The sequence below is a fragment of the Schistocerca americana genome, chromosome 2, assembly GCF_021461395.2.
Source record: "Schistocerca americana isolate TAMUIC-IGC-003095 chromosome 2, iqSchAmer2.1, whole genome shotgun sequence".
In the NCBI taxonomy this organism is placed as follows: Eukaryota; Metazoa; Arthropoda; class Insecta; order Orthoptera; family Acrididae; genus Schistocerca; species Schistocerca americana.
The window spans coordinates 742,152,567-742,172,342 of NC_060120.1; the positions used below are offsets into that span (position 1 = coordinate 742,152,567).

Here is a 19,776-nt window from a genome sequence, read left to right on the forward strand (position 1 = left end):
TCAGAGCCAGAGCCAGAGCCAGAGCCGTCTATCAGCTGCCAAGAGGCGTTGCCATAGAGACGTTCACAAAATCGCGTTCTAGAGAAGCGAAGCAGCGTTCTAGAGACGCGAAGCAGCTGTGCGCAGCGTACAGAAACTATCCGGGATCATGCTTTTTAATTTTGATACGGGACATATATTTGTACATTGTGCACATTTGTTTGTATGACTGTTTCATAATTTCATAAGTGTTTTCACGAATACAGGGAAAAGAAATTTTTACGATACTTCACTGCAAACATAGTTAATGTTTTGTTTTAATTTTTTATATACAAGGGTCGTCCACAAAGTAAGTTCCGTTTTTATTTCTACCCGCGGCAGCGCTACGATCATAGTTCCGTGCATGTGCAGCAGTTACTCTGACTCAAGGAGAAGACATGAACACCATTTACAGATCGCTGCTGCCGACGTGTGCTTCTTTATAATGTCATCAGTAATTGAAAATGCCGCCGCGTGTGAAATCAGATCTGTGATTCGTTTTGTAAATGCAAAGATAGTTAAACCAAAGGAAATTCATCGGCAAATCTGCGAGGCTTACGGAGAAAATGCTATGTGTGATTCAATGCCGGCCGGTGTGGCCGAGCGATTCTAGGCGCTATAGTCTGGAACCGCGCGACCGCTACGGCCGCAGGTTCGAATCCTGCCTCGGGCATGGATGTATGTGATGTCCTTACGTTTGTTAGGTTTAAATAGTTCTAAGTTCTAGGGGACTGCTGACCTCAGAAGTTAAGTCCCATAGTGCTCGGAGCCATTTGAACCATTTTTGAGTGATTCAGTGGTTAGAAGATGGGTCAGACTGTTCAATGAAGGACGTGATCAAGAGCACGATGAAGAACGAAGTGGACCCCCGTCTGTGGTTACTGATGAACTGATTCACACAATTGAAGAGAAGATTAAGCACAACCGTAAGTTTACACTTAGTGCCACTGCTATGGAAATTCTGCAGTTCTCACGATCACTAATTCATGAAATTGTTACTGAAAAACTGAAATTTCGAAAACTCTGCTCACGTTGGGTACCCAAAATTCTTACTGAACAACACAAAAACAATGGATGGACAGTGCCCTTCAGTTTTGGACACGCTACAATGAAGAAGGTGATGGTTTTCTTTCTCGGATAGTCACGGGGGGTGAAACTTGGGTATCGTACGATACCCCTGAAACAAAACGGCCTTCACTGAAATGGAGGTACACTTCATCCCCAACGAAGGTTAAGCCTAAGCAAATCTTGACACCTCGAAAAGTCATGTGCACCGTTTTGTGGGACAGAAAAGGCATTTTGCTGATTTATTTCTTACCACGAGGCCAAACAATCGATGCACATGGTTACTGCGAGACCATTAAGAAATAGAGCCGCGCAATACAGAACAAGCGCCGAGAATTACTGTCAAAAGGTGTTGTTTCTTTCCCACGATTATGCCCGACCTCACACGGCGAATGTGACCAAACAACTCTTACGGGAATTTCACTGGGACGCGTTTGATCATTCTGCATGCAGCCCGGACCTCGCTCCTAGCGACTTTCAGCTCTTCTTACAACTAAAATCTGTCGGTGGTGGTCAACACTTCAACGATGATGACGAGCTGAAAGAACATGTTACCACATGGTTGAATACACAGGCGGCAACCTTCTATGAAGAAGGCATACAAAAACTTGTGCAACACTATGACAAGTGCCTACAAAATTTCGGAAGCTATATAGAAAAGCAGTTTAACTGTTGTAAATTTTTGTACAATAAATATTTTTTCTCTATCTGTACACGTTTGTTTTATATAACCAAACGGAACTTACTTTGTGGACATACTTCGTAAAGTTGGCAAAATGAGTAGCCAGGCAACGCCTGGTTTGTAATCTAGTTTTCACAATAAATTTTTCTGTATCGAAAACTATGATGATCCGACGACTATTTCGCAGAAACGCAGCTACAAACAAATAATCATATGCAGAGTGTCTATGTAGCTGGAAGCGTGTCAGTGGTCGGCCGCACACTGTGAGTCTAGCGTCCTCGCTGTCCCATGCGGCTCCATACAACTTTGGCCGCAGCGGCTCACTGTGCTGAAACGCGGGCGCACGGCAAAATGCCGACTGCACGGGGCGGCCGACCGCAGTCGGCTGCGTGTGCGTTGCGTACTCGCTTTCCTTGTAAGCTTGGCCACGTCCGACCGGCAGCAATTCTGGCTGTGAGCGTGGCCGAACGAGAGTGCGCTGTGTGGTACGCGAGACAAGACTACACGACGTATCGCTCCCCAGATTCACTGGCAAACGTTCCTCGGCGAGCCCGCTTAACTCCTCTGCACGGCTGCACTATCAAGCCAGTCTGAGAACAGTCTCGCCAGCCTCGTTCTAACCAGCTAGACAGCGTCAAAATTGTCACCACTCCTATGCCACAAATAAATGCCCTGTAGTAGTTTAGCCGGCCAGTGTGCCGAGCGGTTCTAGGCGCTTCAGTCCGAAACCGCACGATTGCTACTGTCGCAGGTTCGAATCCTGCCTCGGGCATGGATGTGTGTAATGTGTGTCCTTTGGTTAGTTAGGTTTAAGTAGTTCTAAGTTCTAGGGGACTGATGACCTCAGATGTTAAGTCCCATAGTGCTCAGAGCCATTTGAACAACTTTTTTGTAGCAATTTAGGTCCTTTAAAAAAAAACATATCACACCGATAGATTGGAAAACAAACGCCGCTAACAGTTACAACGCCATCTCCAATTTCTGCTAGCAGCTCCCGACTATTACCTCTTCGTAAGCAAAACAGGATAATAAAGAGGGGTCCAAAAAAATGTATCCACTGTTTGAAAGCCCACAACTGACAAATTTATTGACGGCGTTGTCTCATCTTTGGTAATGCAATAGTTTGTAGTTCCGGCAATCGCCACACAAGCGGTGTACTGCGTTGTTTTGTTTTGTCAGATGACAACGCCAGATATTCAGTGTTTTGTTGTTAGTTGCACCTAGTTACTCGAGCAAACATGCCTGGCGCAAGGCTTACATTCGATGAAAGGAAGTCAGTTTTGACGTGGTATTTTAAGTACGAAAACAGTAATGAGGTTCAACGGCAATGGCGAAATGAGTATGAAACAGAGCCGCCGACACGTTTAACGATTCGTCGCATTCGAGACAAATTTGAAGGCGAAGGCTGTGTTAAAGATGTACACAAACAACGATCTGGACGACCTGTAACAGTAACAACTCCAGCTATCTCCCGTCGTGTGTTACAACAATTCACTCGCTCACCACAGAAGACTGTGAGACAGTGTGCCCTTGAAACTGGAGTGAGTCGCTCAAGTGTTCGGCGAATTTTGAAGACAGCAAAGTGGAAGTGCTACATCCCACGATTGCAATGATCGAGGACGACCCAGATCGTAGAATGGAGTACTGCAAGTGGTTTACTAACATGGTCCGCAACGATGAAGAGTTTGCAGAGATGATTGTGTGGTCTCATGAGGCACAGTTCAAACTCAATGATACAGTAAATCGCCACAAATGCATCTACTGGGCCGACGAAAATCCGAACGTCCATGTAGACAAAGCCGTGAATTTGCCAGGAGTAAATGTGTGGTGTGGGTTGTCTTACCGGGGCTTGATTGGGCCATTCTTCTTTGACGGCACAGTTACCGGTGAGGTGTAGCTTCAGAAGCTTCAGACATCCATTTTACCTGCCATCCGAGACTTGTATGGAGACGAAAGAATTTACTTTCAATGAGATGGTGCCCCAGTCCACTACCAAAATCGTGTTATGGCGTATCTCCACGAAAATATACCAGGAAGATGGATAGGCCGTAGAGGTGCTGTGGAGTATCCACCACGTTCCCCAGACCTAACTCCTCTGGACTTTTACCTGTGGGAACACTAAAGGACGTCGATTATCGACAAAAGCCACGCACATTGGATGAACGTCGAGAATACATCGTACATTTAAGTGAAAATATCCAACTGAACACGTTGCAGTCAGTAGTTCGTGCTGCAGTTCGGCGGCATCGTTTGTGTGTGGATGTTAATGGTGACCATTTCGAACACCTACAGTGATATCTTTAAGTTGGACTTTAAGCTACACTTTCACCAAAAATGAGACAAATTCGTCAATTAGTTTGCAAGTTATGGACTCTTAAACAGTGGATACATTTTTTTTTGACCCCTCTGTATACTTAACGACGTTGATCTGACAATCTATTATTATTATATTGATGATTTTTCGGCTAGGAACCTCTGTATGCAACTGAATGAAGGCATCATTTGTTTTGTCAGACGTGTTTTGCCTCTTTATTCAGGCATCTTCAGTGGGTGGGACCGAGCGAGGTGGCGCAGTCGTTAGCACACTGGACTGCCATTCGGGAGGACGACGGCTCAAAGCCACGTCTGGCCACCCTGATTTAAATTTTCCTTGATTTCCCTAAATCACTTCAGACAAATGTCGTTATGGTTCCTTTGAAAGGGCACGGCTGGCTACCTTCCCCATCCTTCCCTAATCCAATGGGACCGACGACCTCGATGTTTGGTCCCTTCCCCCAAATCAACCAACCAACCTACATTCAGTGGATGGGTGTGCTGACATTGCTCTACATGTGATCTTGCTGTACTACTAGCGAAGCTATTGTTCTGCTTATAGCATTACAGAGTTTTCGGCACAAGAGGCATCATGTTAACATAACTACTGAGAAACTGACTGGAGTGAGAAGGTCTAAAAGCAGACCTACTCATCCTCTTGAGGTAGAGGCGAATCCAGAGGGCGGGGAGATTGGCTATGGGGCTCCACAGAAAACTTCCCCTTCCCCGCCAAAAACTACACTGTTTCTTCCACAAAAAAAATTCTTTGCATCCCAGGTTTAGATTAACAGTTTCGAAAATCCGCCATCACTCCCCCCAAAGACGAAACTCCTCGATTCGACTCTGTAATTTTAAAGATAATGAGGAGCTCCTTGACTAAATGTTCCTCAAAGTTGCTAAAAATCTGAACTTTTGGACGGGGATGGCTCCTGTGTGACATGTAGTGATTTCCAAGCTGTTAGAGTACAGAAGCCATTCCGAAAATGCTGTGTGGTTAACAGTGAGTGGGTGTTTTGCAGCTCAGTGGCGGACAAGCTGAAGCTGGGCATGCCGGTGGACCCGGAGGACTTCCGCGAGGTGACGATATACTTCTCGGACATCGTGGGCTTCACCACCATATCCGCCTACTCGACGCCGTTCCAGGTCGTCGACCTGCTCAATGACCTCTACACGTGTTTCGACGCTACAATAAACGCTTACAACGTCTACAAGGTAGGTGACATTTCTCTTTCTTTAATCGGAAATTTGTATATGATAATTCACGGGTACCACGTATATTCAATAACTATTTTTTGAATGTAGTCTCAACAGTGTCAAGGTGTTTAGCAAAAAAACCTGTGCATTAGCTGAATTGTATTTAAATACTCATCCGCTTACGATTATACTACTACACAACCACTGAATGATCCGAAATCAATCGATATTGTAGTCACCTCTCAAGATACCGTTCAGTATCCACAAAAATTTCTAAATTCACTGAATCGAGCTATCTTTCCGCTACACAGTTTGAGGCTTAAAGTCGGCGCTCCTGTAATGCTGTCATGCGATGTCAACCATACTAAAGTTTGTAGCGGTACCCGTTTGCAAATTAACATTACGAGGAATACTGTTACCAAAGCTACTATTCTTACAGAGTCAGCAGCTGGAGACGTCACTCTCATATTCCGTATAGCAGTGATCCCAACAAGTTTACTCATTCATTTTAAGCAGCTTCAATTCTCATTCAGGTTTAGTGTGCAACAACAATAAACAAGACTCAAGGTCAGACCTTCAAATATGTTGGAGCTGATTCACGATCAGAGTGTTTTTCGCATAGACTCTTGTATGTAGCCCTTTCGCCAACTGGTAGATCATAAAACCAGCTCGTACTCTTACAACATAGTATCAAAAAGCGTAAAATGTTCTATATTTTGAAGTTCTGTAATCGTATTGTGTACAAAATTTTAAAAAAATCCTTAAAAGTAATGGAAAACAAAAACGAACACAAAGGAGTCTTTCCCGTTCGTATTATATACTATTTATCATAATTTCGAGTTCCATGCCTTCAAAGTGGGGAAGTCGCAACGTGGAGTTCAAATTTGCGTCGCAACGTGGAGTTCAAATTTGCGTACTCACAAAATTCCCATGGATACCCTACTGTATATGAGAATGTATATCCAGTTCCCGTACATATTAAGCAATTATGAATAATGGCACGATTCGATAGTAAAGATATACTTATCGCATCACAGTTTGGATTTCAAAAGGGTTGCTCAGTTCATTGTGTCTATACATTCCGTTCTTATATCCTCTACTTAAAAAATAAAAAACACACACACGCACAAGCACATACACACACCCAAGTAACAAACAAAGGAATATTAAAGTACGTACAGACACCACAACACAAACAAAAGACGAATGAAAAACACAGCGTGACAGATGGCAACACTACTCATACTAAACAGGCAAAACCAGAACACAGTCAGTTTCAAATTCCTGCATTCTTTTTGTTGTGTACGACGCGAGCCACTCGTTAGCTGTACGCTTAAATCCAATAAATCTCAGGTTTTATTACAAAATGTTGTGACTTAAATAGCGTAGTCTCTTGGATAGGTGTCACAAAATACCTACGGGTGCTAATCTGTTATTTATGCATTCTGACGTACGGAGCCCAATTAAGTACGACTTCAGGACGGCACGCGTAAGCTACTAAAATCACAAATAGAAAGTAGAAACAAATAGTAATTTAATCTCATAGAAGTTAGGCTACAGAAAGTTGCTTCTTGCGTAACAAATAGAGAAAAACAAAAAACTGTAACGTAGCAACGAATCAGTAATTATAATATAACGCAGTTATTATACAGGGCGCTCAAAGACATCCAATGACACCACACTAGACTCGCCACCCCGGGCCATGAGTAGAGGTCGGGGGGCAACTTGGAACTCTTCAGAGGAACCCCTATTTTCTACTGCAGATTACGATTCTATGGCAAAATCTACATACGTTTTGTCGGAAGCATTTTCTTCGTTTCGCCACAGATGGCACCGTAACCGGAGGAATAGAAATAGATACACATTCTTAATTTACGACATGCCACTCAATGGCTCTCGAACATCCAGTGCCAAGCGGGACCCCACCTCCGTGCTGCGAGGGTAGGACAGGCCATTGGAAACCCCATTCGCAACGTTGTATTCCTCGGACGTATCGGACAAGGGACTATTCCACGCATCACTGTGGCCGTGGCTATAGGTGAACGCTACTCTACTTTTCCAATGTGAGTAAATGTTCAAATGTATTAGCCCCAACTTCATTACGCTTTTCAAATGTCCGTACATAGGACAGAGGCATCTCTGCGGGAATGTGAGCACAGGCATTTCTGATGCGGTCGACCATGTCTTCACAACATGTTGGCACTTGATGGTACACCTTATCTCTTAAATATCTCCACAGAAAGAAATCGAGCGACGTCAAAATCGGCGACGTAGCGAGCCTATTAGTAGGGCCATCTCTGCCGGTCCACCGACCAGTGTAAACACTGTCTAATACCTCCCGTGCTGCAATTGCGTAAAGCGCTGGGCAACCGTCACGCTGAACCCACATTCGTTGTCGAACGTCCAGTTTAACATCCTACAGTAGTATTGGTACTTCCTGTTCCAAAAACGTTCAATATTTGCGTCCATTCAACGTGCCGTCGATAAAATACAGACCGATGAGTTTGTTGCCCATGGTGCCACACCATACGTTAACCGACCATGGACCTTGATGGTCAACTTGCCGCAACCAGTGGCGATTGTCTCAACTCCAGTAATGCATTTTACGCTGCTTTACGCTACCGCGATTTGTGAATGTAGACTCGACGTAACGTGGGGTCGTCTGCATTTGTTGACGTGTCCATTCACAAAAGTGATTCAAATGGCTCTGAGCACTATGCGACTTAACTTCTGAGGTCATCAGTCGCCTAGAACTTAGAACTAATTAAACGTAACTAACCTAAGGACGTCACACACATCCATGCCCGAGGCAGGAATCGAACCTGCGACCGTAGCGGTCACGCGGTTCCAGACTGAAACGCCTAGAACCGCACGGCCACACCGGCCGGCTCATTCACAAAAGACCACCTGTTTATGGAAATTGGTGCCATGAATTTCTTGTGCTGTGACATGTCGTATGGATTATACTTCGACGATGCAGTAGTTTGGCAACACTACCTACGTACATACCAGAATCGCGGTGTAACTGCTTATACACACGTTTGCGTCGTTTCCTTTTGCCCATCTGTACGCTACCATCAGACATAAAGGCGTTCACAGTTTTGTAAAACAGCGACAGAGGGCGCTCGGCTTACAAGGCAACAGGAGCCTCCACGTTTTTCCTGCATTCTCCGTAAATCAGGATGATTTCAGTCTTTTCTTCTGTGGTTGCAACATTCATCGTGCACTTGCAAATCTGTTGTCTAGATGATAGGCAGGTGTGCAGACTATAAACACTGCGCGAGTGTTGTAATGTTTGGAGTCGCTGTCCGTTCTACGTTTGCACGTTAAGTGAGCTCCGTTCGCAGTGTATTGTCTGTTGTCATACGTCGTAGTTCGCTACACGGCCACAGTGAAGCGTCGAATAGTCCCCTATTCGATATGTCAGAGGAGTACAAAGTGGGGAATGGGGTTGGCAATTAGATGTTATGAAATATTGGTCTGTCCAGAACTCGCAGCATGGAGGTGGGGGTCTCATGTGCCATTGGATATTCTAGGGCAGCTGAGTAGTATGTAAATTACGACTTTGTACCCACTTCTATTCCTCCGATTACAGCGCCATATGTGGCGAAACGAATAAAATGCTTCAGAAAAACGTATGTAGATTTTACAATAGTATCGTAATCTGCAACAAAAACTGGGATTCCCATCTAAGATATCAAAGTTCCTCTTCCGCCACCCACGCATGAGTGGGATGGGTGGTCGAGTGTGGTATCGTTAGATCTCCTCCTCTAAGGCAAACGAATTGGAATTATAATTGTTTTTGGTACGATGCGTGATTTTCAATGCCTTCATTTAAAATGAACACACTGTATACTGGGCCGTGGTGGCTCTCTGGATATCGACCCTCACCTTCTGTTTTGATCTATGGTCGGCTGTTGCGACTCGAGCGCAAGGTGGCGCGCTCTTGCGAAAAGTGAAGGGGTCGATGGTGGGAGGTGAGGGCAGTACGAGCCTAGCAAGTGTCTCACCGATTGGCCGTCGATTTGGCCGGCGTCCGCGGTATTTGCGGTGTGTTGTGGATTAGCCGGAGAGCCCACGCGCTTGGGGACCGTTGGCGGCTGTTCTTAAATGGACTTGGTTCAGATTCCCGCCAGTTGGGGAGTTTATGCTGTCAGTGTGGACTCTTGGAATTATTTTAATGTGATTTTCCTATGCTTACGTCGTTTTATTTGAACATGTTTTCTGGCCTCTATATCTGCAGGTGTGTTCACCTTGACATTGATTTAAGTGCAGTTTGCTGTTTGCTCCTGAGCTCTGAATTCATATTTATGATATACTGCGTGGGTGCTTTACAATCTCTTAAGTTCGGAGTGGAGCTGAATAGTAATTTAAGTTATCCGCGCCAGAGTTTTGAGTTGTTTCTCTGACGTTGTTATCTTGGACATCTGTGATCTTCTAGAGCGTGTGATGTTTTACGCTCTCTCAGTACAGGCATTTAGTCTATTCCAGGCAGCACTGTATATTGCCGAGCAGAGGTCGTATTAGAAAGCTTTGTTATTCCCCCAGATATTTTCCGGGGAGTTCGGGCGTTGCCTCTGCACAGGATAAACAATGACTGTAAGACAGAATTATTATTGGCTATGGTTTTGACCCAAGCGTTTTAAGATTTAAATTTCCTTGGGTTGTTCACTTAATTTTACTGTAGTCCCCCCTCCCATGTGTTTGTAATTTATACCTGGTACTCTCAGCTGAAATTGTCTCACCGCACTGGGATGCTCTGGTCTTAGTTGCGTCAATTTGATTTTGTGTGTACGCGATTGGGGTCTCCGCAATTTAATATTTACTAAGTGTATGCTCTGTACTCCAGGTGTCTACGCTAAACTTGATTACCTGTGGACCTTGTTCTGCTGTGCGGGAGCATGAGTATGCGACCCTGGTTGGAGCTTGTGATCCTTGTTTCGCACGCCCGTAGTCTAGCTGTACACTGTTTGTCCTTCCGCCGGCTGTCGAGCGGTCGGGCTATCGCGGCATTAACGGTGTCTACCGTTGTGTGCGACGATGTTATCGGAGCCCACTCCGTGCACAGGATTCGTATACAAGATAAGCTTTATTTGTTTTGTACTACACATCAGAGTCTTTGACACAATTTTGGAGTGTTTGCTTTTATAGCTTGTGCTCTCCAAACGGTCACTAAATTGTGTGTTCAAGAAAAGGATTTTAATTTTGTAAATTACCATTCCTTTGGGTTGTATACTGAGATTGGCACCTTTTTTTTACTGCTGTTGTATTTTTATATTCGTAAAATAAAAAACGTTCGTATGTTAATACTTTCGTAAAACTGGTGGTGGGCATGACGAATTTCGCCCGAGGCGTTCACTAACGGTACTGGTGTCTCTTGCCCCAGCTAATAGCGATTATCACATATTGTCCCAAATTATTTTCATAGGCAGAGGTCGTGATCCATTGGTCTCCATGGAACGAGTTCTTGCCCGTTATTGTCATCACATTGTTACTTCTACAGGCGTATTATTATTAGTATGATTGCGCCCCTTGCGGTTGTTATATGTCCTAAATAAATTTTGGGAATTATCATTATTCGTTCGACCCTTTGTCAACTGCTAGGACTATTATTAATTGGTTCACGTGAAATGAAGTGTTACTTACTGATCTTTTGCCCTCTGAGGCTTTGTTGTTAAGGTCATCCAAATAAATTTTGAAGTTCTTTTAAATTAAATTATTGTTATATTGTGAATTGTTGTTTCAAAATTTCAAACTTTGTTTGAGTTTAAAGAACTCTTATATTTTCAGCAAACTACATTCCTTGTTTTAATTATAAAATCTTTTATGAATAAATCAAGTTGTGTGCAATAAATGGTGCGTGATTTGCCAAATCCTGGGATCCACCAGTTCTTTCACTAAAATCCTTATTGGTCTACTTGCGATCGTTAACAGCAAACCCCTCCGTCATCAGAGGACTTCCATCCTGTTTCGACATATTCCTCTAGACGAACGAAGATTTATGCAACATACTCCATTCCGCTGCCGCATCTTGGGCATTATATCGAGTCTTCAGTTTCATAACTACCGTGATTCTAAGTTAGCGACAGCTGTTTGTGAGGTACTACAATCTCCGTGTATACATCTTCTTGACAGATGTCCTGTTTACGGAGTTAGTGGCGGAATGACGTGTAATTTCACAGGTCAAACACCGCTGCTATGCGATTGTCCCTTTCTTTGTAAGAGGCATTTTCCGTTATTAACGATCATTTTATACAGGACTGATGCGGGCATAGTATAATTTCTGAACCGTGATCGGATGTGAACAGTGGGGGCTACACACCTCTGAAAAGCTATATTGTACGTGTATCACAAGGAATCTATGTTTTAAGGAAGTAGTTTTTCAAATGGCTCTGAGCACTATCGGACTTAACTGCTGTGGTCATCAGTCCCCTAGAACTTAGAACTACTTAAACCTAACTAACCTAAGGACATCACATACATTCATTCCCTGACCGTAGCGATCACGCGCTTCCAGACTGTAGCGCCTAGAACCGCACGGCCACTTCGGCCGGCAGTAGTTTTTCATTTTACAGTTTATCGCCATACTTTATCGTAGAGAAACCTGCAAGGAGAATGTATGTCATGCGCTGGAAATATATTTCTTACATTGGGATAGTAACAGCGTTGCATTCCATACGACTAATAGGTCGGAAATCGCAACGATCTAACATTATAGCGTGTTTTAAGTCAGAACATTGTAGCCTTAGGAGTGCATGTGTTTATGGTCTCTCTTACCGACACCTTCTTACTAAAACTGATTGCATTATCAACTATGATGCTTATTATTACAGTACACTGACGGTGTCTTTTCCATCCCAACAGTCCAGGTACACTGTTGATTACCACATAATGTGATTTACACTGTACGATGTCTAATTTCCTGGGGGAGTCAATGGATCAAACGTGTTAATGTGAGTTTACAGTCTGACACAGACGTTGAAGTAGTGGAGGAAAAAAAATGTATTTCAGTGTACAAAGCGTGTAACATCAGAAAAGGTGGTGTATCAAACAACGAAACAGGGCCCCTCTCCTGCACTGATAACATGTAGGAGAAGGTTCTCACACAGCACAGGCGATGAAACTTTACATCGGTCTTTGTAAGCGACGTCGATCACTGGCCACCTGCTCCAATGGATAAATACCTTAATATTTGGCTCAAATGGCTCTGAGCACTATGCGACTTAACTTCTGAGGTCATCAGTCGCCTAGAACTTAGAACTAATTAAACCGAACTAACCCAAGGACATCACACACATCCATGCCCGAGGCAGGATTCGAACCTGCGACCGTAGCGGTCGCTCGGTTCCAGACTGTAGCGCCTAGAACCGCACGGCCAATCCGGCCGGCCCTCAATATTTAATAGGATCGCCACATATGCTTGATCCGTCATGTAGAAGGCATTCTTTTCTGATATATTGGAAGAGAGAGATGTGGTAAAAATCTGTTGGATGAAATTAAGGGAGCTTTTATAGTTGGTAATTTTTCTCTGCTGGATGGTACAGAATAACAATGATAGAATGTTTGGGTGATAGACGTGAATTGATCCTGAGGGACACAGATCTGCTTCAATGTTGAGTCTTCCTTATTTTTCCAGCAAAAAGCACCACCATAACTGTTCGTACTGGCATAGTGTTGCAGGAGCAGGCTTCATTTGACGCTGACCTTACGCGTAGTACATGGGTGGCGGAGCAACGACAACATGTTCCCACTTCCGCCAAGTGGTCGAAACAATCTCCTATAGCATTAACTTAGTTCACTCTGTTTCTAAACAGGTTGCAGAATATGGTGGATATTGCTCTCTCCAACTTTTGGGTAAAATTGCTAAAATTGATCTCGCTATCAACTGTGGTATGTATCGCTCCATATTAATAGCATCTTTCCAGTCCCAACCATCCACTTGGTATGCCGTCGATTACGACGTAATAAATGACTGACACTACCCCGTCGAGATGGAGGGAACATTGACAGAACACTGAATATCTGATACTCGTCACTGTGGAACATGGAATTAAATGTAGAGGTCATCACCTTAATATATTTGTTCGGAAGTATTCCTCATTGCTAGAGATTCGTCCTATTTACATATGATGCGATACCCGACTCATGTTTTATTTTTATTTTTTTTATTTTTTTCACCAATAAGATAAGAGTACTTCTTTTTCTTTGTGCTACCTCACGCGTTTTGTGAACAGCACCTTCCGGCGATGGTCAACACTGGAAGAGTAATCATGTACATTACTGCAAAATGAACATACTATGCTTTCCGAAATGGAGCACCGAGACGTCCACTACCGTTTCGATGGGAAGATGAGATTAACTGTACAGGTAATCACCTTCGAATAGTTGTTGGAACTGCTCTACAATACTGCAAACTCTTCCAGTTTCCACATTTTTGTCGATGAGAAACATTGCATCTGTGTTTTATTTCTACCAGCCTGTGGTGTAGTAGATGTACAGTTTATGCCATGTGATGTTCAGTTTTCTGTGAAAGCCAGAGGATCGAAGCATGTTAATGTTGGTTTAGCAGCAGCTGACATGGGTCTCTAAGTCATGGTAGAAAAAACAAAGTGTATGGCGGTGTACACTGATTGGATGTGTGACAACCGAAAAAAAAATATTAAACTGCTTATGAAGGAGCAATACAGGAACCCTTTTGAGCGATTGATAGTCTGTTGGATATGGTCATCCTAGAGTACAGGTGATGAAACTTTAGCGACTGTGGAAGTCACTTCGATCACGAAACACCTGCTCCAATGAACCAATACCTGTATATTTAATAGGATCGCGACATATGCTTGGGTGATAGATATGAATGTACCCTGAGAGACACAGATCTCCTTCGGACTACCTGTATGTAGTTTGGAGATGTGTCGCAAAATCTTCATCCTTGCTCCATCCCATGCATGATCTGTAGTCTTCCTAATTTTCCCAACAAGAAACACCAACGTAACTGCACATACTATCTCTCCTACTATCGCGGGTTGCAGGGCAAAGCATCGTTTGGTGCTGACCTTACACACTGTACATGGTTGGCAGAGCTATGACAACGTGTTCCCATGTCCACTGAGTGGTCAAAACGCGCTCCTGTCGCATTAACTCAGATCGCCCTGTTTCCCCACAGGATGCAGAAGGTCTTAGATGCAGCGCTCTCCGACTTCCGTATAGGTCAGACTTAAACTAGGTGATCATATGGGCTAAGCTGCAGAGAGGTCAGGAGGGCGGGGCAGAGACTTAGGAGCAGTTACAAGATGCAGAGGGACTGTCTAAAAACAGTGTTTGAGTTCTTGGTCTATGGGATCCTTAGTAGACAGATTAAAAAAAAAGAAAGGTGATTCGCTTCGAGATACGAGAGTGTCACGAATATGATTCACCAGTGGCTGTAATAATTAAAAGATGTGTCTACAGCATCCAACGCAAATATGTGGTTGAGTGGATAGACTTGATTCCAAATTGCTGCCAGCATTTCGGACAGCATTTCGGACAGCATTTCTGCCTGAAAGTGTAACACTATCAGCGACCGTGTGTGCTTCTAGACTCCAGACCGCTTTTTATGCAGGGTGATGGTGACATAGGCGTTATGATCGTGTTTTTAAGTAGCGCGGTCCTTACGTGAAATGTATGTTGTGGGTTGTAGAATCCCTCTGTGGTCAGCTTCAGATGTCATTTCTCAATGGTGTTCCCCCAAAAAAACATCGTGTTCCCTCCATGGGTTCCCAGTTGTACTACTTGGCAAGTGTAATCCGACTGCTGAAAAAAAAAATTACTCGTCACACATGTAGCTGAGAAAACACTTGACTTCATCCTGGGGTGGGGGTGGGCGAGGTCGAGGGGCGGGCGTGGGTGGAGGTGTGTAGGGGTGGGGGTGATTAATTGATAATTTTTATTAATTTGCATATCAATTTGACATCAAAAGTGGAGTCATAACCCCAACTCCCTACTACTACCACCCTCCGCAATGCTCGACCGTCCCTGCCCTTCATTACATGTAGTGTGCCTGGTCGTTCATGTTTCCACGCAACAGCCCTGCAGGGTGGAATGCGGTAAATTGCTTTTTTAGAATTCACGTTGTAGCGGTACTGTTGGTCGAATAGAGGAGGGAGTGAGCGTTGTTCATAGTGACCAACGAGAGGTTTGTTTTCAATTGTTGGTCAGTTGCGATAATGCAGTGGACACATGAGGAGCGCTCATTTTATATTGAAGTCTGTTTCTCGAATTTCCACACAGCGTGCTTTTCGTTTACGATTTGCAAAATCCTGCGCCGACGTTTTTCTGGGCGGCAATCCATTTTAAATTGGGTAAATGCATTCAGAACAACAGGGGATGTGTCATTTGTATGAAGAGGATCTCAGAGAAGCGTTACAACACCATAAAATCTCGAATGTGTTAGAACAGCAATACTACAATATCGGAAACAATCAGCTCGGTAACACGCACTTGCTCTTGGCATTTCAAGAGGTTCTCTCCATCGGATTCTTCATAATGAACTGAATTTTCACCCTTATAAAATGTGTGTGACCAAGCAATTGCCAGTACGGGATTATCTAACACGAAGAACATCTTGTGAAGACATGCTTGCAACCATACCGCGTGACGCAAATGTGCTCTTTTATGGTTAGGCACATTTTCATCTCAGTGGGCGTGTAAACAAAGAGAATTTGCGGTACTGGAGCGACACGAACCCCAGGCAAATTCACCAGAGATCCCTGCACGCAGTGGGGGACTGATGACCTTCGCTGTTTAGTCCCCCTTAAACATCCCAACAACCACCACCACCTGCACGCACACCGCGTCACTGTATGGTGCGCCATATCACGAGAAGGCATCATTGGCCCTTACTTTTTCCAGGAAAATCGTCGTGCTGTAACTGTGAATTCGGATCGTTACTTAACTATGCTGGACGAGTTTTTCCAGCGGACTTTCGAGGCAATGCAATTACAGGATATCTGGTTTCAACAAGACGGTGCCACTGCACACGCAGCGGGCGTTACCATGAATTTTTTGAGGCAAACGTTTCCTGGAAGGCTTATCTCTCGCATGGGGGATCTCAACTTGCCCGCTCGAACACCGTCTTTAGCACCATGCGATTTTTTTCTTTGGGGTTACCTGAAACCAAAGATGCACTGGAGCTGTCCCAACTTCCTGGAAGGCCTGCAGAACAATATTGAGGCTGACGTTGCAAGAATACCAGAAGTCACGCTTGAAAGAGTGCTTGATAATTTCAGAAAACGACTGCGGCAGTGTGTGGATTGTGAAGCAGACAATTTTCAGATATACGGTTTAAACCATGTAATTACACTCATGCTCATAAATTAAGAATTAATTACAGAATGTGGTGCCACACACAAAAGTGGCACTAATAGCATAGGGATATAGGGAACACACACGACACAGATCTGTAAGTTCACGGTATTGGTGATAAGTTGAGAAAACCGTCCCGAAACACGTGTGCTACAAAACGGCACTGTTTCCTGCGCATGTACCTCGACATCAATGTGGGATATGATCACCATGCACACGTACACAGGCCGCACAACGGTTTGGCATACTCTGGATCAGGTGGTCGAGCAGCTGCTGGTGTATAGCCTCCCATTCTTGCGCCAGTGCCTGCAGAGCTCGTGAAGTGTCGTAGGGGTTTGAAGACGTGCAGCGATACGTCGACCGAGAGCATCCGAGACGTGTTCGATGGGGTTTACGTCTGGAGAACAGGCAGGCCACTCCATTCGCTTCATATCTTCTGTTTCAAGGTACTCCTCCATGATGGCAGCTCGGTGGGGCCGTGCTTTATCATCCATCAGGAGGAGTTGTTGGTTGGTTTGGGGAAGGAGACCAGACAGCGTGGTCATCGGTCTCATCGGAGTAGGGAAGGATGGGGAAGGAAGTCGGCCGTGCCCTTTCAGAGGAACCATCCCGGCATTTGCCTGGAGTGATTTAGGGAAATCACGGAAAACCTAAATCAGGATGGGCGGACGCGGGATTGAACCGTCGTCCTTCCGAATGCGAGTCCAGTGTCTAACCACTGCGCCACCTCGCTCGGTCATCAGGAGGAAGGTGGGACCCATTGCACCCCTGAAAAGGTGGACATACTGGTGGAAATTGACGTCCCGATACACCCGACCTGTTACAGATCCTCTGTCAAAGACATGCAGGGGCTTACGTTCACCAATCATAATACCACGCCACACTATCAAACCACCACCTCCATACAGGTCGCTTTCAAGGACATTAAGGGGTTGGTATCTGGTTCCTGGTTCACGCTAGATGAAAACCCGGCGAGAATCACTATTCAGACTATACCTGGACTCGTCCGTGAACGTAAGCTGGGTCCAATGTTCCAATGACCATGTACTGTGTTCTTTACACCAGGCTTTACGGGCTCTCCTGTGACCAGGGATCAATGGAATGCACCTTGCAGGTCTCTGGGCGAATAAACCATGTCTGTTCAGTCGCTTGTAGACTGTGTGTCTGGAGACAACTGTTCCAGTGGCTGCGGTAAGGTCCCGAGCAAGGGTACCTGCAGTACTCTGTGGCCGTCTGCGGGCACTGATGGTGAGATATCGGTCTTCTTGTGGTGTTGTACACTGTGGAAGTCCCGTACTGTAGCGCCTGGACAAGTTTCCTGTCTGCTGGAATCGTTGCCATAATCTTGAGACCACACTTTGTGGCACATGGAGGGCCTGTGCTACGACCTGCTGTGTTTAACCAGCCTCCAGTCGCCCTAGTATTCTACCCCACATAACGTCATCAATATGTGTTCTTTGAGCCATTTTCAACGCACAGTCACCATTAGCACGTCTGAAAACGTCTGCACACTTGCTCATTGCACCGTACTGTGACATGCACAACATACCTCTGCATGTGTGGACTGCTGACAGCGCCACCGTGCGACGACCACAGGTGAAACCCACCGCATGGTCATACCCCGAGGTGATTTAAACCCGCAAACCGCCAACCAGAGCGTTGTTTCACCATGTATCAGCATTACCCTTAATTTATGAGCATGAGTGTAGAAACTTGCTTTATTGTTCAATATGAGAAAAGAAAAAATGTTAGTTTGTAAGTGTTCAAAAATGGTTCAAATGGCTTTGAGCACTATGCGACCTAACTTCTGAGGTCATCAGTCGCCTAGAACTTAGAACTAATTAAACGTAACTAACCTAAGGACATCACACATATCCATGCCCGATACAGGATTCGAACCTGCGATCGTAGCGGTCGCTCGGCTCCATATTGTAGCGCCTAGAACCGCACGGCCACTCCGCCCGGTTTGTAAGTGTTAATTATGTTTTTATTTCATTCCTGAATCAGCAGTTTACCGCGCTCCACCCTCTGTTACCGACAGTCGACTTGCGCAGCTTTAGAAAGATTGAAATGTCCCTAATCGATCTGTTACTCAGGCGATATCTATTGACTAGTCCACAATCGAACTCCGCTGACAGACCCATTCTGCTGCTGCTACTGCATCTCTGCTGACAACACAACACTCCCCGCCTCCCTTCACACTGTCTGGCCCACCTCTCGTGACAGCTAGTAGTCGAATACGTATAACGTATAGGTGTCTGCGTACTTTCGATCAGATATTATATGTTCTACAGTCGACCGAAAGATGAGAAAAATCCGGGAGCCGATCCGTGAATGAAAATCTAGCGGCGGCGGCAGTGATGGATGAGCAAGCTGAAGAAAGAGTCAATGACGCACCGTGGTTGAGAGAAACATGACTACCGGTTATACTACAGCTGCAGCGCTTCTGTTCTCGGAGAAAGGTTGCTGGAAGCTCCACAACCCGTACAATGCGCCAGTCGGACGACTAACTGACATAAGCGTGATGACGCACCCGTTCTGAGAAGGCTACTCTTTTGATCAAAATAGAATGTAAGGATCTGAATATTGTCATTCAGAACTATTTATTTCACACCGACTAGTTATTAGTTCATCCCTACGAAACAGTACTTGAAGTCCTTTCATAACGTGTCCAATGGTAATACCTCCATCAGTTCAAGCACACTGTTCATAAGCACTTATAGATAACACACTCACTAATTGTTGCTGTAAATGAATCTAATTGCTACGAAGACGTAAGTGAGAAAACGTGATCAAACTGAAAAAGCCAATCAGGTAAAAATCAATAAGGAAATTCGTTGTGATCAAATTACCAATAGTGAAGGAAGATGATAATTATTCACATTCGAAATTTCTTTGCTTGAGTATTGAATATTAAAATTTTTGTAAACTGCTATCATCTGACCTTGGGCTTAATTGTGACAGGGTATAATCTCTCATTCGCTATTCTAGACTCTAGTGTGCAAAGGAATAGGCTTGCAGAAAAAGGGTGCTAACTGCTAACGAGGTTCTTAACCTTATAGGTAGTACATGAGTTACGTGAGATATTACAGAAGACTCTTCTCTTCATGTGATGATCAAAGAAACATCGACAAATAATTCCGTTTGATTAATTTTACTTTTAC

The 19,776-nt window shown here is 44.5% G+C and overlaps 1 protein-coding gene across 1 annotated transcript in view; it reads left to right on the forward strand.

Moving 5' to 3' along the window:
• The window catches only part of LOC124594396 (retinal guanylyl cyclase 2-like), a gene marked incomplete at its 5' end in the record, with an annotated part of 448,596 nt that overhangs the window by 260,988 nt on the left and 167,832 nt on the right, over positions 1 to 19,776 (forward strand). Inside the window, one exon of the mRNA XM_047132764.1 lies at positions 5,098 to 5,290. Coding sequence (XP_046988720.1) covers positions 5,098 to 5,290 — 193 coding nt within the window. The remainder of the gene's footprint in view (positions 1 to 5,097; positions 5,291 to 19,776) is intronic.